Below are 22990 nucleotides of genomic sequence, written 5' to 3'. Positions count from 1 at the left end.
TTGTTCTTACATTAGAGGCATTCATTGCCTTAAATTAGGTGGTATCCATATCAAGTTCCAGTGCCTTCTTTATTTAAAGAATTTTGTTGTTGCCCCCCTTTTTTCATCTTCTATTTTTCTTTCTTATATTAGCAGGTATTCCACTATCTTCAATAAGCTGGTATCCCCTATCAAACTCCAATACTCCTCTTGTAATAGAAGAAGTTTGTTCTCCATTTGCATAATTGTAAGAGATACACAATATTTCTTTATGGCAAAGCATTGGTCAATTATCTTGAAAGAGAGTTAGTTGACAAATTCATGGAGATTTTTTTTATTGTATTTGATGCTTTAAAATTTTCTCTCAATTAAGGCATATCATTAATAAATTATTGCAATGTTGGATATAGAAACAACATTGAATGAAAACACTTCAATTTATGAAATTTACCTTTTAGAATCATTGCATTATATGAGAAGCTGTATGTTGAATAATGATGTCAAATTGTACTATGATATATAACTTTGAAGATATTTATAGAGCTAGATTGTTGCTTTAATTGTATTTGAAGTAATAAATGCTCCATCTTTATTTATGATAGTTTCTGATTTTTTAACTTGCACCCTCAAAAAGAATTAAATTTTTTATGCATTTTTGAGATATACTGTTGAGATAATATCCACGCAGTTAAAGCAACATTGATACGGCATCAAACATTAGCTTGATGGGCACCGAATCGAAGGCAAAAGCTAGTTGGGAAACTTTCAAAAAATTAATCCAGAAGCACAGAATCCGATTTCAGCAGTCTACAATCAACATGGAGCGTCTCGTAATACCAAACCAACGACACCAAATTTCGACCCAATCCGAGTCCAAATGGGGTCCGAATCAAGACCCGAACGCGCTGTGGAAGGTTTAACCGCAAATTTGAGTTACTTAAAGCGGTCTTCAATTTTAAACGAGCTATACTTAGAATCGGAGAGGCTCGACGCAGACGGAATTCACACGGCCAAGATCTCGAATTACCAAACAATTCATTAAGCGCCTTCAAATGTCCAATAACGGTGCATTGATAAAGGTTCGATATCGGCCGTCCATTCAAACCACCCCCACATTCGCAATGATCTCACGCTATTTACGGGCTATGCCATCAGAAAAAAACTATAAATCAAACACCCTCATTCTACCAAAGGGGACTCAAGGGGAAGAGAGAGAAGAGAAAAGAAGAAGGATGAGAAGAGAAGTTCCTCCTCGACACCGTCGGAGCTCTTCTGCCGCCTGAAGGCCGGGAACTCTACCGGGATTTCCGGTAACGCCGGATTGCAGAACTTTAATATTTGTACTTGATTGATATTAATTATTAAGATTAATTTATTTATATCTACTATACAAGATTGATTATTATTAATTTTAATTTAAAAATTCTTTATGAATTATAATAAAATTAATTAAATCATATGTTTTATATGTTAATATAATAACTAATTATTAATTAATAAAAATAATAAAATAATAAAATAAAATACTTATTTAACATTTAAAAATGTAAATATCTGCATGATAAATTAAATTTTATTTTTATCCAGTAGCTCGATCTCTTTCCCAAATGATTTAATATTACAAGAAAAAAAGGCAAAATTAGAAAAGCTATTAAGAATGAAAAAGGAGTTTAGATTGGAATCACATGATTATAATTTATAAGGCATTCTTCTCTATTACTATAATTTATTTTCTCTTTGCTCTATGTGGGCCTATTTAGATGCATTTAGGATTTAATTTAAATAGGATTTCATAACTCCTTTAAATCCAGATTTATTAGATCATTAGCATGTTAAGTCTTGATAAATCTCATGAGACTACTTCATAATGCTATTCAAGATTTAAGGAAGTTAACTTATATAATATTTGTGTTTTAAACATAATTATTATAATTAGGATGTTATTTTAAGAAGTAATTTATTACTAACTTATTTGGACGTTATTTTAATAAGTATTTCAATATAATAATAATAATTATTATCTAATTAGTTATTTAATTACTGTTTGAAATAAGTAATCATTTTACTACTATTTACACAATTAATTATTTCAATAAAATTTTAAATATTATTTTAATAAAGTTTTAATTACCAATTATACTTATAATTATCTAATTAATATTTCAAATTTAAATTAATTATTTAATTAATATTTACATGGCCAATCGCCTAATTAATTATTTATATTGTCAAATTATATTAATTAAGGTAATTAAATTAACACCTAATTAAAAATTATGAATTAATCTAATTCTTCTCGACACCTTTATTAGCGGGCAGGTTAGCTTTCCATCGTCTCTATTCCTTCATCGTTGCTCGAAGTTCGAGTGAGGCAGAGATTCGAACGAGGCACTCGTCATCAGTTGTCTAGGGCTTGCTTTTCCTCTTCCATATTTCTTCGTTGTTGTTCTACTTCACGTGAAGTAGTGTTCTGAAAGAGTTGAAGCTTTTCCGCCTCCGACGACTAATCCTGTTGGATCGGAAGTCGCCACGGGAGCTCGCCGCGAAGGTAATGATGTTTCTCCCTTTAGCGCCATTCTTTCCCTAAATTTCGAAATCCGATAAAATATGGGATTTAGAGATTTTGGACAAAAATGTCGAAATTGCCATGAGGTGGGCTTTAGAATTATCGTGAGATTTTATGGGTTATTTGACAATAACTGTTTGGTATCAGATTTACGGGGGATTTAGGTAAATCATGTCAAACGGGTTTCTAGCGCTCCGTAAATCCCTATTCTCGGTAAATCCCAGATTTACGGCGTAAATTGGGATTTAGTAAATCCCTCTGTTCGGCCTGCTTCGCCTCAGCCTCTCGACCGCCGCCTCAACGTCTCCTTCTGCGATTCGTCTTCGTCCGCAGTCGCTGGGAGCAGGGTTTTCTCATTGCACGGGTAATGTGAAGAATTATGTTGATCTTAAAGGGTAGTTTAGATATAGAATTTATGCAGTTTTGATGAGTTTGTTCAAAACTCTACCCAACGAAGCAGGGGACAACGAAGAAACGGAGAAGAGCAAAAGCAAACCCTAGACAAGACTAATAAGGATATCCGAAGAATGACTTATTCTTAATTAAGAATATATCTAATTAGCTTAAATGATATAATTTGAAATATAAATAAATAATTAGATAGTTTGTAATGTGAATATTAATTAATTAATTCATTAGTAATAAAATATTTAATTGATGAATGAGATAATTAATAGTATAATTTTTATTAAAATAGCACTTAAGAATTCATTAAATAATTTTTAGCGTAAATAGTAGTTAAATAATAGTTAAATAATTACCAGTGTAATTAGTACTAAACTAGATTTATTATGTTGCATACACTTATCTTAAGTTTATAACTATCTTTTTAATATAATTCAACACGTTTTTTTCACATTTAAATATCTAATTGTCATAAATCCTAAAATATGTTACAAAACAATTTTTTAGGATTTAACAATTACTAAATTTAGATTTACAGGATATATTAAATCCCACTAAAGTTAAATCAACTTGTTGCCAAATAGCCACTACGATTTAATTTTAGTAGGATTTACTAAATCCAGATTAAATATGAATTTAGTAAATCCTAGGTATGTTAAAATTTTAAAACTCTTTTGCAAGATAGTTGTCTAAATCCTGTAAGATCGTTATCTAAACCTGTGAAATTGTTTGGCAATATAATCTAGGAATTAAGTCGGTTCGTTCATTTAAAAATTAAATTTAATATGCTTTGAATTTAATTTGTGTTAAATACAAGTGGCTAATTAATATTAATTTTAATTACTGCCAATAATTTATTGATGAATAATATAATTTGAAGCTTGGCTTGCTTAGTTACAAAATAATTTAATTAATAGTTTAATTATTAATTGTATTACTAATTATAAAAATACTTTAAGTGTTAATTCAATAAGTATTTAATATATAATTATATTAATAATTACCTTTTTTTTAAATAATTATTTATGAAACTTATACTCCACTAATAATTTTATTAATTATTTAAGTATTTTAATTAGCAATGTGTTGAAAGAATCGCTAAAGAAGCTTCTTTGCATCCCTCGATGACGTCGGATCGAAAGTCATGAGGAAAGCTCGCCCAGTGCAAAGGTAATCATTTTTGCCTCCTCCAAGACGGGAGCTTGCTTGCCATGGGAGAACTTGTCAAATCCGTAAGTCCAGTTAAATCTGCTGAACGATAGGATTTAGTAAATCCCGTATTTGTGCCGTAAATCTAAGATTTGCGATCTACTTAGATTTACTCCATGCTCTCAAACTTTTGACAAGATTTATGACAAATTAAGTGTAAATTTTGCTTAAATCCCACTACTTAACCCCTATGTCTCCCGTTTGGCAACATGTAGGATTTAACTTTATCAGGATTTATTAATTATAGTACTTTTTATTTTTTTATTAATTTTAGTACCAATTGTCAAATTACTTATTTAAGTAATAATTTAATAAGTATTTGATATTTAATTATATTGATAAGTAATAAATTAATTGTTAATTATTATTTTTTAAATAACTAATAATCATACTAACAAATTATACTCCTATCATTGTTGAATACCCAAATGCAAGTCTTATAATTTTCCTATTTAACTCATGAACACTTTTTTTATCATCTCCCTCATTTTTCCCCTTCAAAGTATTTGTGGCTTCAATCTTTAATCAAACTCCGAACCTTCATTTAATATGTTGACATTTCATGCTTTCATTTAGATATGACAAGTCCAAGAAAGTATGGAATAATAAATAAAGAGGAGGTCAAAGCATCCCCTCCATTCTAAGAGAATGATTCAAAGACTAATGATGGAGAATCTTTTCGATATGCATTTCCAACTTAGTGTATAGTTTAATATTTAATGCAAAATTTTATAACATAGCTCGAATGATCCTTGACTTTTGCATTGATATTGTTGTGCCTATATTGAATCCATATGCTAAAGCTATTGTTAAAGTACAAATTTCTACCTATCAACAACATGGGACCGCCATCCAAAAGTCGTGACTCTTTAATTATTATTGTTGAGAGGTGAGCAATTAGAGTTTGCATTAAGGCTTTAGAAAAGATTCTCCTTGTTTATGTAGATTGACACGTGTTTTACACAATTGTCATGTTGCCTGCTGCATAAGCATTCATCATTAAATTTCTTGATGCGGCATCACTCCTAAAGCTTAAATTATTGTAATTAGATTCATACAAATTGACTTATTCGGGCATTTGGTTGGGTTCAAGGCCATGGTAGCCCTTCGTACAATTTTAGATGCTTCATATGCTGAGTTTTTCCAACCACCCTTAAAGGATACAACCCTATAATGATTCTCTGTGCTATGCATAAAAAGCAACCTTGTTGGTAATGAGTTCCATAAGCAACTCATCCATAGTTATCTTATTCGTTAAAGCTATAAAAAATATGAGATTCTCTTCTACCTCAAATTGAGTGAGGGCGATTCCTTTGTAGCCTATACTACAGGTTTCATTAGAGAGACGTTGGATGTGCTAATCCAAATTCTTTGATGAATTATAAGTATTTTTATTTCAACTACAACACATTTTTTACAACTGCTTCACACTCAGATTGAGTGAATGAAATCATTGTTTTTTATAATTTATTTTTCCACTATAGTGAAACAAATGAGTCATTGATTCAGATTTTGCAAATGTTCATTTGTGTAAAAAAGGTTAACAAATTATGAGTGTATTGTTGTCCAATTTACACCAATTTGCTAAAGCATGATAGACAACCTTTTATGGATCTTTCTCAACATTCACCACTACCAATTTTATGCCTATTTCTTTTAAACTATACGTACTTCGTATGTTCATACCTGTTGCGCAATGATAAAGGATTTGTGTTATAATTTATGATAGGAATATGCATGATAGGTTGATTTTGATTTAGCAGACATCAATAAAATAATTGGAAGTTTGTTGGTAGTATTGTTATTGCAGTTTGATTCATCAAACTTAATTATGTCTCCTTTTATCTTAAGCATTGTTTTCATGTGTTTGTACAACGATATTTAGATCCTTTGAACGAATTTTATCTTTGAAATGCAGTGGAAAGGTCATGATGCGCTTTGATGTTGCTTCTCACATGTACATACTCATGCCTCTGGTAATCACTGCTTTCCTTTTAATATATTATTTTGTCTCCTCATAATGCTATTTATGTATTAAAAATCATTTATTTAAATATAAAATGTATACAATTGCTGAAATGTACTTTTCCTTGATTTTTTTAAAAAACTAAATTATGTATTCAGGTTATAATTGTTGCTGGTATTGGTGTTATTTCTACTTTGGTTTTCATAACTCAACATACTGAAGATCTCTTGGAGAGTGATTTTAGCGTTACAAAGATAATGTTAACAGACCATCTTCAAGAGCAAGCTCTTCACCTTTCTGAAGCAAATTTGTCAATTCACAATGTTGCAAGAATTATTGGTTCTACTTTTGATAAGAATTTGTCTTCGTCTTCTGCTATTGAGAACGAGGTAAAGTTTCAGCTGATAGTTTTATCTTAAATAAGTAGTGCTACTTTGAAAGATAAATTGATAAAACTCTTTTCAACTTTCAGGTTGCCTCATGTTTGTTCATGGCATTGAAGATAATTCGATTGGCATCACAAATTTCTTTTGTTAGGGCCAACAAAATTATCTTCTCTTATTTACTTGAAATAGATCAAACTCGGGTTGTATTCTTTGATACTTCATCCAAGTCGAACAATTCGACAGTGCATCAATGGTATAGTCAAAAGGTTGATAATTATGCAGGAAAACGATATGGTGCTATACATGTTGTTACCTCTATTCATTGGAATGACTCATTATGGTTTTCTGATGCATTGAGAGGCGTGAGCAGGAGTCCATCATATGGATATGGATGGGGATATGATCGAGATAAAATGTTCTTCTTTACTGCCCCAGTAGATAGATTTACTGTGATTGCTCTTGGAATTAAATTAAAAGATTTTATCAATTATTTATTTTCTACCAAGTTTCATGGTGCGCATGTTTTTGTGTTGACAAGAGATGGTTTGTATTTTTTAGACAGTAATAATAAAAACACTCTAAAGGCAATAAATGTGAATCTCAGCTTGCCAAAGAATGAAATAGTTGGTGAATCTTGTGATGGTATTATTAATGCACTTTTGTTTGCTCCTTCTTCAAGCACAAAACATTTGATGTCAAAGAAAGAAAAATTTATGTTTAGATGTGTGCCTATCCATCTTGCTGAAATCAAACTGGTATGTTATTCAATATTAAACACAGCATTTGGTTGTGCAAAATCTTTGTCCTTTGATATTCTTAAAGGATGTTGTTTTTTGTGTCTTATTTTCTAGAATTTCTTTGAGTATGATCTTTTTCTTCTTGCAGGTTATAGTAGTTGCATTTCCAGGGAAGAATTTTATGCTTTTATTGCAAAAAATGAAAGTTACGGTAGTCTTATTGTTGTCTTTTTTTATTCTAATTGCTATTATCGGCAGTTGTATATCTTCAAAGCTTTTTAGGAGATTACAAAGACAGAAGACATACACACTTGCTAATCTTATTAAACAAAAGGAGGCCACTCAACAAGCTGAGAGAAAAAGTATGAACAAAAGTATAGCATTTGCTAGTGCTAGTCATGATATGAGGGCATCTCTAGCGGGAATTACTGGATTACTTAGACTTTGCCATGATGATGTTCCTCCGGATTCTGATGTCGCTAGAAACTTAGTACAAATGGATCAGTGTGCATCAAAACTATTAGGTGAGTTATTAGATTATTTCATCATTTGATTTATTGAATTTCTTTAGATATTTTGTTCTTTGTCATGATCTTTTAACTTATTGTTTAGGAAAAAAAAGTACGCTATTGATTAGACTCTTATGCTATCATATTATCTTAAAAATAATAAAAGTTCCAAAGTTAAACAGATGATTTTAATGTGATAATAATTTTTTCCTAATAATTATGGTTATTCCATGTTCTTTATGGGTTTCAGGGATTTTGAATTCTGTTCTTGATACAAGTAAGGTCGAAGCAGGAAAGATGCAACTTGAAGACGTGGAATTTAATATGGCTCAGGCTATTGAAGAATCTGTTGATCTTTTCCATGTAGTTGCACTTGCTAAAGGGGTTGAGGTAATATGGGATCCATGTGATTTCTCTGTTTTGATGTCTTCAAATGTCAGAGGTGATTGTAGACGATTTAAACAAATTTTGGATAACCTCCTTAGCAATGCTGTAAAGTTTACATCAGAGGGTCATGTTATGGTGAGTGCTTGGGCTAAAAAGGCTCGCTCAAAAAACTCAGAGCTCACTTCAATCCAACAGAGCCAGTTTTCAAACATATCATCTTCTTTATCAAAATGGTTTTGCAATATTGGAGGTGTTTATTCAACAAAGAGACCTCATAACTCAATTATTTCTCGCGGTGAAGGTGACATGGAGTTTATTTTTGAAGTAGATGATACAGGCACCGGCATCCCAAAGGAAAAAAGATCTTCCATTTTTGAAAATTATGTTCAATTGAAAGACTCGAACTTAGGCTATGAGGGCACTGGTTTGGGGCTTGGAATAGTCCAATCCTATGTAATTACAAATATCCATTTCTACTTTAGTTTAATTTATTAATTTCAAGCAATATACTTTTTATTGTTGAAACATAATATACTTTCTATTGAACAATGTTTTTCAGTTCATTTCAATGATTTGATTATTTAATTTTATTTTTTACAGGTTCGATTGATGGATGGTGATATTGGCATTAAAGAAAAACAACCTGGCGAAAGAGGAAGTTGTTTTATATTTAATATTTTCTTGAAGTCTATTGATGTTTCTTCTAATAATACTGAAGAAGATTTCAACTCTTGCAAATTTCCAATACTGAATAGGTTGCATTCATTTTCCTCTAAAACAAGATCGAAGGTGCAATCAAGTATGCTTGCCATGGCAATGTCAGAAGGTGTTGTGGATGGGATACAATGCCTACTTGTAATTAATAGTGTTGAAACAAGAAGGATTTTGAAAGATTGGATGAGAAGCCTTGGTGTCATGGTCAGTGTAGCTCAACAACCAGAAAACATGTTTGTTGTTTTGAAGAAGATGATCCATAATTACAGTGCCTCTGAAAGCGATGATCCCAGTTTACCTTCTAGTGGTGACGATAATGAGTGTTCTTGTTCCAAGGATAAGAATAACCAAGTTTTGCCCCATAGCATAAAAGATGTCTCAAAGAAAGCAAGCTTTAAAGGTTCCTATAAGTATTTGTTAGTTATTATTGATTTGAGTTTTGAGAATTTCTCTGAAATGCATAACTTCATATCCTGGCTTCCTAAAAGCACTCATTTCTTTCATCAGTATAAAGTTATTTGTTTGACTGATTCAACTGCATCTTGTTCACAAATTCCATGTGATCTTATGCTATATAAACCCATTCATGGTTCACGTTTTTATAAGATTCTGGGACTTATGCAAGAATTCAGACAAAAAACTGAAGAACTGAAACCAGAGATTGCAGAAGAGTCCATTAAAACAAATGAGTTGGAGAAAAGAATTTTGTTGAATTCTGCATATACTCAACAAAATAATTTTGTGGTGTTTAAGGACGAGAGTGTGAAAGAACCTTTATGTGGCATGAATATATTATTGGTGGAAGATACACTTATATTACGTCAAATTGCCTTGAAACTGCTTTACCGTTCTGGTGCAAGTGTCAAATTTGTTGACAATGGATTAGAAGCTTTGAATGTGGTAAAAAAAGCTTTGAAAGAAACTAATCCTATTTCTGAAGGAAGAAGCTCAAGGCATTTACCATTTGATTTTATTTTGATGGATTGTCAGGTAATGAACAACCTTTGCAGTCTACACTCAAAAAATTCTTATTATATAACTTAATTTTATTAAGTATCACTTTTTTGTTATTACTATGGCAAGAAAAAATTTACATTGATTAAGAAAAATGGAAACTAGAAAAGTCTACTGAAAGCTATGTTTAATATGTTATAAATGCTAATGCACATCATGCCATTGCAATTGTGATTCTATATTAATATTAAATTTAGTTGTTATTGGTGTATGAATATTACTTTGATATATTGCTTAACAAGTTGATTATATTGAGCTATTTGTGACAATAATTGATATGATTATATCAGACAATCATTTTATATCTCTTTGGCATTTTAATTTGTATATATGTTTGCATGACTCTAGATATATGTATGCATGTGTAATGTGCCAATGAAGAAATTCATCATTTTATGGGTTTGTTTCATATGCCATTGTAATCCAAATGCTTTTTTGAAGCTATGTATTTAAAATAAATATTCTTATTTTCTGCTGTTTAAACTTTTATTTCCAATTGTAAAATCAAACATTTATGAATTTATTCTACTATTCAAGCATAACAAAGTGAAAATCTTGGTGGCATAGTATCATAGTATGCACAATTAAGAAATACGGAAAACACCTTAATTAATAACGAAGATACCAAATATCATTTTTAATGAAAATAGAAAATTATGTGTCCATTTTTCAATGCTTTAACCAATGCTGTTTAATTCTATTGGCAATGTGAAAACATTAATGAGTTCTTAAATAAATTTTCCTGAGTAAGATGGTTGTAGATTTTAAATATAATGCTATAAGATTTTTTATTTTATCCTTTTATTTTTAAAATTTATTGAATAAATATATAATTCCTCGAATTTCATATTCTCAATCATGTTTTGTTTGAATTTTTTTTTGGTGATGTGAACTTCTGCATCTGGGCTGTGAATATTCTTTTTAGAAATTGTTCTTGCATAAAACGTTATGTATGCTATAACACATACTAAAGTAAATCAGCATAAAATCTTATTAAATCCTGTTTTTTCTTCACAGAACTGTACTGTATAACCATTTTGTATCTCAAATTTCTTTTACAGATGCCAACTATGAATGGATTTGAAGCAACAAAATGCATACGCGCAGAAGAAAAGAAATATGGTATCCACATCCCTATCATTGCTCTAAGTGCTCATGCTGCATCTGATGAAACAAAGAAAACGCTTCTTTGTGGAATGGATTTTCACTTGACAAAGCCATTGGAGATCAACAAGTTGCTCGAAGCTATTAAGTTGATCTCTCAAAACTAAACTGGAATTTGGTAAATTTGTCATTGCTGAAAATGAGTTATATAAACAGGTAAAGTGGCGTATTTTTTTGATGATCATTTATTTACTATAATGCATCCATATCTTTACAATAGATATTGCTTTAATTTTAAATATTTATCTTGCATGACGGGATGCAATTATACAGTTTATCCTTAATAAGGGTTTTTTAACTAAGCACTTTTTTAGAGTTGATTAAGTTACTTAAAAGAACCAATACAGATAGATTTCTTATGCTAATATCTTTAAAGGCCCTATTCGTTGATTTGAATAATTGAGTTATTGTTTTTGAGCAATTTATTTGTATAGGTAGATTAAATAATCATTTTGTTCTTAATTAAAGAATTCGTTTAATGGTTTTTTTTTTCGTAAGTCCAATCCATAACTGTTATTCTTTTTTGGGTATAGTAGACTATTTTAAAAAAATTGTGTTTCTATTTTTTTTGTCAAATAAATAATTAAAAAATTTTATAATAAAATTTGATTGTGTGGGGAAACAAGAAAATCTATAAAATTATAAATCGAGCGTGCACATCATAAGTAAGATGAGATGAGTAAGAGAACACAAGATTCACTTTGCTTTATTCTTTTTAATGGTATGTTAAAATCATTAAACCTGTTTTAGATTCATAAGCAAACCCATCTATCAATATTCAAACTATTTTGAAGCACTCATTGCTTACAAACCACAATTCTCTCATCTTATTATCTTGAAGATTCAATGCATCTAGTGTGAAATTATTTACTATCTGTGGTGTTCGAATAAATGATCTTATAAATTCATGCAATAATACATTTACAAGTTTTGGTTGAAATGAATGAGGGTTTTGTTATTGCAATTAAATGTCTTAAAATTGGAAATTTAATTAGAGAATAATCATCATTCTCTTATAAGGAGAAGATCCATCTATTTAAATTTATACATATGTGCGTGATCACAGAGAGATAGACATAGAAAGAGCCAATTGTTAGTCAGTTTCATTTTTTTCCCATTAAAAGCAACTAAATTTTTCTTTAAAAATTATAAGTACATGATTGCAGGTTTATTAATTTCCTTTGCTTTCTTTTTTCATTGGAACATATAATATAGTTGAAGTGTTATTTCAACCAAATAATAATGCACATCACATCTTAGAAAAAATTCTCAAATGAGATTCATAGAGATTAATTATGCTAAACTCTCTTTAATTGAATATGAGTACTTGTGCTGTCAAGCAGTTGTGCTCTTCCTGTTTAGGTAGTTCAGATTAGCAATAAAAATAAGGTTACCTACTACTGTAGGACTAATATTATGGCATGTAAAGACTACAAAGCACAAAATAGAGAACGCTAGTTTTCTTCCATCCACTTTTTAATTCATGCGATAGTTCTTTGTTATAATCAAAATGGTAAACTTCACATTTATTTTGTACTTCTCACAGCCTAAATATTTTGCCTTTTGTACGACAACACTATCAAATGCCTCTGTGCTTGCTTTGACGATTGTTAATAAACTCGACATCATTGAAAAAGGAACTTGTTATATGCAAAAAAGGCTCAAACTTAATCTAGGTATCACTCAAAAGAATTTGTAAATTGAAAGAAAGTAAAAAAAAAACCCATCTATATGATTTGATGCCATGTGATTCCTTTCGGTATTCCAGACATTTTCCAGTTCCCTCTTCATCACGTTTGCGTGTTCAAACTGCATTTTCTGTGATCTGTGTAGCCAACTAATAAATGGCTTGCTTTCTGTTTGCGTGGCTTTTAGTTTTCCAGGATTTAACAGGTCCTGAGCCATAAAACAAAGAACATTTTAAATTATGTTTCCCTAATGGAGTACAAAGAAGGTTTTGTTGGTTGATGGTGGCATTATTGACAACCAGTTGAAGCTGGCAACAAGGAACTGCATTACGTGAATGTGCTTCCCTCAATTGTGAGTAAAATTTATATTCACGGCATCTAATGATTCAGCTACTTATATTTAAATTTTATATCAGATCCTGATATTACTAGTGTCAGGGTTTAAATGTCTACAGCATCCTTCAGCACGACACACTTGTGATGACAAGAAATGCAGTTGACAAGATTGTTACTCGTATGCACACACCCATCAATCGTTGACAGAAATTTTGAAGCCATATGGTTAGAAAACTAGAATCGAAAATTCTTTAGAGGTATTAAATGTTAGAAATTGATGCACACACTCGCACTACTGAAATATTTGTTTGTTCTTGAAGAATAAATCATTTTAGTGAAGTGTCGAGGCACTTATTTAATGGATTATGTTAGAAATTAATGCAATAGCATGCCAATCAAATGGATTAATGTTAAATATTTCTGCTTGTAAGACTGATTCCTATTGATTCAAGTGTTGTGGTATATATTTTAATGGATCATTTATAGCATGGAAGATCAGAAGCAGTGGAGTTTGAAATTCAATCAAATTTTATAATTACTGCAGCACACTGCATATCATTTGTGTACAAACTCATGATATGTATTCTTGACTGTGAATTGTATTATGATATTACTGATTGCTCAAAAATTAGGATAATTTTTTGTTTGGATTGAACTTGAGTTCAAATCCATGAGTCGGCATACAATTTAGGTTTATCTTCAATTGAACTTTGATATTGGATTGGATTATGTATGCATGTGCATGTAGTCAATGTATAAATTTATTTATTTATTTTTGCACATATGGATCATGTATACATACATGTAATATAGATATATATATTTATGCCGCAGTAAGAATATATTTTAGAAGATTAAAAATTGTCTGATAATTTGCTTATTTATAGTTCAAATTGAGTTAAAATTGAACTAGCATTTTTTAAACTAAAATCAAGATCAGAATGAGCCATTTTATGGCTATCTTGAAATAGAGCTGGATCAACATTTTGCTTTTATTAAATACTAAATAAGTTTGAACACATTAATATTTTCTTTGGCTTGTTTATATTAGTCTTTAACTCCTATTCAACCAGTTAATTAAATGACTTATTCTGAGTGTATCAAGAAACCATTTGCATGGCTTGTCATGATAGAGTAATGGAATGATAAAGATAAAACAGTTATGATAAAGATTGACAATAACAAGGAAGTCAAATTAGTACGCAGCAGGATTCTCCTTTTGGATTTTTACGTATAATAGAGACCAATAGGGAATCGCTTAGTACACGCACAAAGAGAGGATGCTAGGACCAGCCAAATAATAAAATGATAAAAAAAAGAAATGTCCTTAGAATGCCCTATTATACGAAGGTTCAAATGTATATAAAATTCTAATATATGAAGGCCATATAAATAAAATAGACTTGCAATAGGATTGTCATATTGTGCTGCAAGAGGTGGATTCGGTGCTGCATTAATTCCCTCGGCTAGGAAAAAACTTGCCCATAGAGATTAAGAATTGATATACTCATCTAGAAGGTTGGAGGGAAGGCTCAGGGGTTAAAAAAAAGAAGGATAAAACTCTTTAACTTGAGTTACTCGTTTGCAAGTTGTGATGAAGGAGCAAACACAAAGAAGAACAGAGCACAATCGACAAGGAAAACAAGGTACAGCGGTTCAACTGAGACACTTACTCCTATGGGTTTTCCTTTTGACACGAACTGAACCATTTCAAGCACAATATTATAACTTCTCTCATAAAGAGAACGTGGACTTGGTGGCCATTGTTGGAAGTGTGTCAAAATGAAATTGATGGGGACATCGACAAGAGGTTTCGACGCGTTTATCAGAGGCGACACATGAGATCGATGACCATGATGGATAGTCTTTACTTTTGATGCTTATTTGTATTAGCATTTTGTTTCAGTTTTTTCGTTTTTTCCCTTATGATTAGTTGGTCGCTATTGTAGCCCAAGGGGTATTCTAGTCTTTTGTGTTAGTTGTCATTTGGAAGCCTATATATATGGCTCTCTTCTCATGTATGAGGATTATTAATTATTGATGAATGAAAGTTTTTCTTGGTGATCTCTTTGTGAGTTCCAAAACTCCTATAGATCTCTTTGTGAGTTCTTGAGGAGAAAGCTATTAGATCTCTTTGTGAGTTCTAGGGGAAAGTGTAAGGTTCGTGATTCTTGATTTGCTTATCTTCTTCACCCAATCACTTCCTCTTCCACCTCAAGAGAAGACAACATAACCCTTGGCTTGAAGAATCCGACCCCCACCCCTTGCCGCCGCCCCTTGAAGCTCAAGCCGCCGCCGGCCATCCTACCACCGGCCAGCCACCTTGCCACCGACCCCCTCCTCCATCCGTCCACCACACCTCTTTTCTTTCCGCCATCCTTTTGAAATTTGAATTTCGAATTTCAAATTCTTTCCAAATTGGAAAGTCCAAATTAAGAAAGTTCTTTATGTTAAATCCAATTTAAAACTAAATCAAATTGGATTTAATAATTGTCTTTCCCAGTCATCATTACGCATTTGGAAACCCCCTACCTTTCTCCCCCAATCTCCTCCTCATCCTTGAAGCCGCCGGCCCCCTTATTGAGGATTTCCATTGATTGCAATCAATGCCCCTCTCCCTTATTTGAAATCTGAAATTGATTTCAAGAAAACTTCCCTCCAATTTCACTTAAAATTGTAATTGATTTCAGTTTTCTCCACAAACCCTTCTCCCCTCCTCTCTCTATGCCGCCGGCCCCCATGCATGGGCAAAATCCCTCTCTTGCCAAATTAACCCTCACCCTCATTTAAGTTTAAAATTGAACTTCAAACTTCTCCCTCCAAAACCACTTAAAATCTGAACTTAAATTCAGATTTATTGAGAAGCCCTAAGTTTTCTCTAACCCTAGCCTCCCCCTCTCACTCAAATCCTCCAAGCAAGCCACCACCTCTCCTCTCTTGGGTTTCTAATCGTGATCTCTCATCCACATGCAAATCATGTATGGCGGATCCCGAAGTTGACCAAGGTCTCTTGTTCGACGTCTATGGAGACATCCACATCGTTCGTTCACCATTCTTCGACGTCGTGTTTGGTTTGATGACACCGTTGAAGAGTATTTGAACCGAATCCTTCCTACCCTAGTGGACGTCATCGACGATTAATTCTCGGACTACGAGTGGACCATCAACGGTCATCCACCCGTGCCACCTCCACCTCCGACTACCTTCCCAACAACGATGTTCCTCGGCTCGTCCGTCCTAGTGGCTACCTCATTTCTATTGTGGACGATCTTCTTCCGCTCAACCTAGATTCGTAGGGAAGAGAGTAGATCCTCAAGGTGAACAACTCCCTATTAACTTTTGGATTTGTGTGTTAAGCTCTTACATTACTTTGCCTTTGTATTTGATTAAATTGTCTTGGTTAATTTTCATACAACTCTTTGCCTAAGCAAGTGGAATACTGAGAACTCTTGTAGCTAACTTGGAATTGACGCATAATTTTATAACGGTTGAACTTTTAGTAAATTCTCTTTATAATCTTGTGTAACTCCAATCTTGTATCACATCAGAACTTTTATGAGATTCGAGGATCAAACCTGATCGAGAATGAAAAAGAAAGTAAGGTCCGTATGCTATGAGATGATCTTGTCAATATCGCTTCAATAATCTTATTGACTTAAACTGAGTGAAGCTTGACAAAGACTGTTTGAGTATTCTATCAGTTGAGCGGACTTCAAGACGATCAAGTTTATGCAGTGGCCAAAAAGTTCTGCTTCATGTCATGTTGCATCTTCAAAACCCGGTCAAAATATTATTAGCTGGACAAAGCAACCAAGTTAAGAATTCAAGGATTTTGTAACACGCTTGGTAAAATTTGGGATGAAGGTGACTGTTGAGAAGGTTGTTATGAAGGTGGCAATGGAGGCAACTGTAGCAAATGAGGCCACAATGATTGTGATAGAAAAGGTGGCTGTTGTGGATGAAGAGATTGCGATGAAAGTGTCAGAAGCAACCATAATGGAGGTGATAATGGAGACCTTATGACGAAGAAGCGGAAATGGATAAGTATAAGGAGATGAAGGTGGCTAAAGACTTCACCAAGGTAACGAACGCCAAAATAGAGGCGCTAATGAAGAAAAAAGTGATACTTGGAATAGATACGAAGGTTGAGAGGTTTTTCTTGAGAAGATGCTACTTCATTCATAGCAGAACATTCTTATGGGAATGAAAGCAATGCTAAAGCATATGCCATATGTTCATAGTACCTCTATTTGCGCTGTACCTATTGCTTGTTGTAACTATTACATTCATTTATTGTTTGGGTAGCCTTGCTGTTGTGGTTTGGTTATTTGCTAATTATGTAGGAGTTGTGACCAGATGAGAAATTACTTGTTTAGCAACATAAGATTTGTTTTATCCCTCATTTCTGCCACATATTTAAGTTTTTGGAGGATATTAAAGTTTGAGCTTTTAAGCTTATCTGAAATTGAACCGAGGTAATCTTATGTCAACCATATCTATTAATCTAAGGATGAGTAGTCTATAAATAATTGATTTGAGATATTAATTTAGAACTTTTTATGGAATAAAATTTCTCATTATATTTTTTAAGTTTGTGTGGAAGTTGATCCCTTATTTTGTTTTTGGGTATATGGTCCTTGGGTAAAACACAGACCATTGTTTTGATTGTCATGCATGAGTAATTTAGTGTGAGATGTATATTTGCATTACTTTGGTTAAAAACTTAAAATGTGGGTCATATAAGGAATTGAGGATTTCGTTGTCCCACATGCACACATTCGTGCTTCCACACAAAAATAGTGTCTTCTTAGCTGTGATAATATGGAAATCTAGGCATTTCCTAAGTTGCATTAATCCAATTATTTATATCATGATTTAAAATTGTACAATTAGAGGTCCTCCTCAACACAATTTGAAAAAAAGGTAATGAGGTGCGTGCCTCTTGCTCACAATACGAAGCTTATGCCTCAATGGGGATGAGGTGCTATTCAAGATATGCCACAACTCAATTTTGAAGAGGCATAAGCCTAAAAAATTAGAGTTTAAGAAATTTTAAAATTTAATTTATTTTATATATTAAATTAAACCTATTTGCTATACTCAAATCAAGTCAAATTTGAGAAGAACCACACGACCTCAAATTTGTAGTGGCAAGACCCTCAGACCCACACCCTATCCTCTTGCATTACCATCGTTGCTACGCCATCGCCGTTGTTACCCCTTCATTAATTATGTTCCATCACCTCTCCTTCTGTTGTGGTAAACTTTCTTTCTTCTTTTTTAGTACGAGAGAAGACATAAAGCAATTATCTACAATATATTTTCTCTCTAAATGGTGAGAGTAGATGAGATTTTTGAATTTATGAATTATGAACGTAGGGGAGACTTTTGAGTGGGAGAGTCTATTTATTTAGCATTGTTTGTAGCCTTAGCCTTATATAATTTTTAATGGCCTTTGACTTTTTATAATTTTATTTTAGTATTTACTTTTGATGTTAATTTGTGGCTTGTTATTTTTTTCCTTAATTTAATGATTTAATATTGAGGCTTATGCCTCAAAACCCCTCTAGGCTTTGGCCTCGCATCACGAAAAAAAAAAAATGCTTTAATACCCAATTGGGCAATTTCAAACCTTGATTGGGATTATGGCTTCCACAATCTCAATTCCAGTTTCACCAAACAATCTAATATGTTATTCATCATTTAGATATCCTGTTGGGGATGTGAAAGTAAACCACAAAATGAAATAAATAAGAAAAAAATGCAGCGGAAAGTAAAGGAGGCTAGGATTTAACATGGAAAAACCAAATATTGGAGAAAAAACACACTGATCCACACCACACCCAGAAATCTACTATGAAAATTGAGAAAAATAAGTATATATCTCTTCTCTCTCACTCTCTCCATCTATTCTCTGTTACACCATTCTCACAAACTAAACAAAGTAGAAAAGCATCTATTTACCACCAAGGGATGCCACCCTTGAGAAAAACAAGAAAGAAAAACTGTCTAGTTCGCCTCAAAATTGATAACATCAAAAATATAAGCTCCCGATCGTAGCCGTCGATCTACGATTCTTTCGCCGATAAACCTGCCTAAAATGTCTGTCGATGACCTCATCAGTTGCGGCGCTCAACACTTTGTTTTCAGTTTGCCTGATAGCGCTACGACATTAAATTTAGAGTGTTGCGGTACTCCGCTCTCTGTCTTTTCTCCTAACAGACTTTTGCAGCGCTAGGGCGCTCGGGTACATAGCTTCGCGCAACCCCAGCGAGCACAAAAAATTAACTTGAGGTCCAAGATAACAATATAATCCGATTGATCGACTCAATTAGATTCTACACAAAATAACATATTCTACTTGTTATTTAATTAAAAGAAGAACATGAGATACCCTTCAAGTAAATTAAAGTGGTTATAGCCATAAGTTGAATTTTCTCTGCTATTTCTTCGGCAATATTAGGCCATTCAAGAATTCCTTGCATAAGTAAATAATAACCATATCCTATCTCAGGCAAAGAGAGAAAAATATAAAAGTAAAATGCGTTGAGGAACTTACTTTGAAGGAAATTAGCAAAATAAAATTTCCATATACTACAACAGAATGTGGAGACTCCAAAATAGACAGACCACATTACAATAATGCTAACCTTGTTGGGTGTTTACACGATGTTAAATACTTGAAAATACTAATATAAAAACAATTATAACTGCTATAATTAATTCTATGGTTAATACATCTGCTTGAGACCTAATTATGCTTCTTATCACTCCCTTTTGTCTACATTGTAGAGGATTTTGACAGCCCTAGGATTACGTAGAATTTTGGTAGGGGTTTGAATATCTTGAGAAATTGCATGACATTGCCTTTGCACTCTTCAATATATAGACTTGATCTCTTCAATGTGCTCACAACTTTTAACGTTTCATATAACTATTAAAAATTATTCAGAACATGTAAATTGGTCCAACCATAGTGTACTTGCCACAATAATCATTGAGATAGAATTTGAGGTAAGGTGTTGACAAATCCTGGATTTAAGATTATTCAATTTATTACTACTTGATGAGAGCAAAAATTTGGGGCTTCCTTGGATAAGAAAATATAGAAAATACTAAAAAAGACACATTTTTATATCATACTGGACGCTTACAACTCTTGACTTACAAATGACACACAAACAAACATAAACTCCTAAAACTGCTTTGCCTTTGCTTTGAGAAGAAAGGTACTGATGGCGTCGGACTTGCGGATAGAAGAAGGAGATTAGGAGCCGAGACGAAACAGGAATAACTCGCAAGTTATCCTAAAGGAGAAGAAGAGGAGAGGTGGAACAAGCTCGCAAGCTTTTCCAACAAAACCCGCAGGTTTCTATTCCAAAAATCTAATTATAAGCAACCTCTTTAACATCCCAAAACATCTTGATTTTATAGGCAAAAGAGAGGAACCAAACAACCATAACACCTCCAACCAAACCAATTAGATTTAGGGAAATGAAAGGCCAACAGTGACAACACAATAACCCCAAACAGGTACAGGAAATAGAGAAAAGAAGGCCACGGGACACCCAGCAGGCAGCCACGGGAAACCCAGCCAGCAAGCGACTCGAGGAGCTAGCACAGAGAACGGAACAACAGCACGGGAAAACAGTTAGGGGCCACGGGAACAGCAACAGCCAAGTGGAAACCGAAGAGACAAAGGGTAAGGGGAAGAGAACCAGTCGGGGGGGAAGAACCAAGGAGGTGGAAATCAAGGAGCCAAAGTAAGAAACCAAAGAGACAAAAGTAAAGGGGAATGAACCAAATAAAGATAATTTATGAGCTGAATTAAGTAGTAAGAAAGCATTTATGAGCTAGAACCACTTAATTCCCAAAATTTCAGCTCAAAACCAAAACATCCAAGGACCAAACCGAGAGACAACAAGTAGCCCAAAAAACAAAATATTCATTTTATTTTGACTCCCCCCCTTGCCTACATCACTACTTCACAAGTGGATTTTGAAATCCTTATATATAATCATCCTTCTTTACCTGGTACTATTATTAATGAAGAGAACTTAAAATCATCTTCTGGTTATTTAACACTTTCTACTTGCTCATTTTTCATCAAACGTCGTTCTGTAACATCAAACTCAAGTTTTAGAATAATAAGTGGATTACGAGTTCTTTATTGAGAGCCAAACTTTCTTCTTCTTTTAAGTTTTAGCTTTGAATGGTAGCTGTGCTGTTTGATCTGATTTTGATTAGTTATATATTTTGATTGATTCTTTAGCTTTTTTCAAGATAATGTAGTTGGATGGCTCAGAATATTCCTTTTTAGTTAAATATTTATTTATCTGATTCTTATTGATGGTGTGAATGTTATCTTATGCACGCTACTATTTGTAACTCGTTTATTCTTAGTAAACTGTCATTTTTTGGAGATAAATTATTCTGTGCAGACACCAGACTGTTCGGAGGCGAATTAGAAAATGCCACATTACCCGGTACACAACGGCACACAACAAAAAAGTGACGTAGCGCGTTTTGATTCGCCTCCGGAAGGCGTCCGTATCCGCACAAAATAATTTGTCCATTTATTTTTTTTGATAATATTTCATTGTGAGTTGCTTTGCCTAACTTTGTTCTGTTAGCTAATATTTCAGTGCTTTGTACAGATATTGGTGAGTGACAAGGCACACATATATGTTGCATGCAAGATTCTTATTCAATATCTTCTCAATAACTTTCAAGATCTTTCTTAACTAAGCTACTTAGCACCAATATTTTTTATTTTATTTTGGTGTACAATGTAATAGATTGGACTCTATATGTGGTACTGATCTTGAAGAAGATTTTCTTCTGTTTTTTAATATTATTTTACCTTCAAATAGTGGCAGACCCCCACTTTAGAAGCAAGAAAATTTTTTTGTAGCTGAAACTCCTACTCTTGGTGATAAATGTTAAAGAAATGGTGTGTTTCCACTTTCCTCATTCCCAGAGATGCTTTCTGTAATATGTGTTTTTTTTTTTTTTTGGGCTACACTGAGGTCTATATATGGTTTGGAGTAAGAGAAACCAAAGATTTTCAATAACAAAAGCAGAACTGATAGTTCTTTCACCATAAAATGATTCTGTGTGGATGTTGAACGTCGTTTAGAGACCTATCAGAATGCACCACGTCGCTGATTTACTGTACCGCAGCTTGGCACTGCTTGATATCTCGGCTCGGTACCGCTCGGTACTACGGCATCCGGACGTACAACTGCGTCCGGCGTCCGCACAGAATAATTTCTTTTCACCACCACTGTTGTTTGTCAACTATTATTATGTTTGATTCATATCTGTAAAGTTCTCTGCTTTCTTTTGATTAGTTCATCTTATTTTGGTTTCCACCTTTCATATATAAATTAAAATTTTTATATCAAAAAACATCTTTCAGAATCAGATTTTAATTTTTTAACTAAAAAGTTGTTTTAACAAGCAGGAAGAAAGCTGTATCAAATGAAGCCTAAGTATAGCAAAGAAATTTTTTTATAAAATATATCTCTAATATAAATGGATTTCTTATAATAACTAACTATCTTTGATCATATTATCCATTTAAAACTCTCACAATTATTATTCAGATCTCAACAGTTATGTAAAAGAAATGTATGATTGTTAACAATTTTAACTAAAAAAAAGATATATGAATATAGCTTAAATCCTTTCTAAATATTTTTTTTTTTCTTTGCTTGGATTGAAGCCTGAAATGGAAGATTATGAACATAAACCAATAATCTTTATCCAGCTAATTATAATTATTATGCGTCTATATTCTTCTTTTTCTAATAATTTTGTTTGTGATTGATTCTGAGGTTCAAATTATTAAATCCTTTTGAAGGTCAACATACAAAGGTTAACAATTTGTCTCTTTTTATAGGAACTTTTCCTTCTTCTTTAACTAAT

The 22990-nt window shown here is 32.7% G+C and overlaps 1 protein-coding gene across 11 annotated transcripts; it reads left to right on the top strand.

Annotated features, from left to right (window-relative positions):
* Positions 1-2308: 2308 nt before the first annotated feature.
* LOC110111861 (probable histidine kinase 2) lies at positions 2309-22036 on the top strand. Of its 11 annotated transcripts, XM_028691603.1 has the most exons (11): positions 2309-2527; positions 2693-2909; positions 6078-6135; positions 6284-6514; positions 6598-7772; positions 8008-8597; positions 8745-9848; positions 10934-11192; positions 12912-13076; positions 13163-13317; positions 21718-22036. In XM_028691603.1, the coding sequence occupies exons 5-8, from the start codon at positions 7376-7378 to the stop codon at positions 11141-11143; spliced, it is 2301 nt and encodes a 766-aa protein (XP_028547436.1). In that variant the 5' UTR covers positions 2309-2527; positions 2693-2909; positions 6078-6135; positions 6284-6514; positions 6598-7375; the 3' UTR covers positions 11144-11192; positions 12912-13076; positions 13163-13317; positions 21718-22036. The 11 variants fall into 11 exon arrangements, with proteins under 11 accessions (XP_028547436.1, XP_028547438.1, XP_028547440.1 ...); XM_028691605.1 differs by lacking the exon at positions 2693-2909 and having other exon boundaries at positions 6078-6116; positions 6393-6514; XM_028691607.1 differs by lacking the exon at positions 2693-2909 and having other exon boundaries at positions 8008-8147.
* Positions 22037-22990: the final 954 nt, after the last annotated feature.

This window comes from Dendrobium catenatum, unplaced genomic scaffold, assembly GCF_001605985.2.
Source record: "Dendrobium catenatum unplaced genomic scaffold, ASM160598v2 original_scaffold_21676, whole genome shotgun sequence".
Lineage (NCBI taxonomy): Eukaryota > Viridiplantae > Streptophyta > Magnoliopsida > Asparagales > Orchidaceae > Dendrobium > Dendrobium catenatum.
This window is presented reverse-complemented; position numbering and strand designations above follow the sequence as displayed.

Excerpts from the sequence above, each read along its gene's own strand:
- LOC110111861 (XM_028691604.1), top strand. The coding sequence starts at position 7,376 with ATGATCTTTTTCTTCTTGCAGGTTATAGTAGTTGCATTTCCAGGGAAG. Across the intron at positions 7,773-8,007 it reads GTGTGCATCAAAACTATTAG|GGATTTTGAATTCTGTTCTT; the intron begins GTGAGTTATTAG and ends TATGGGTTTCAG. Across the intron at positions 8,598-8,744 it reads TTGGAATAGTCCAATCCTAT|GTTCGATTGATGGATGGTGA; the intron begins GTAATTACAAAT and ends TATTTTTTACAG.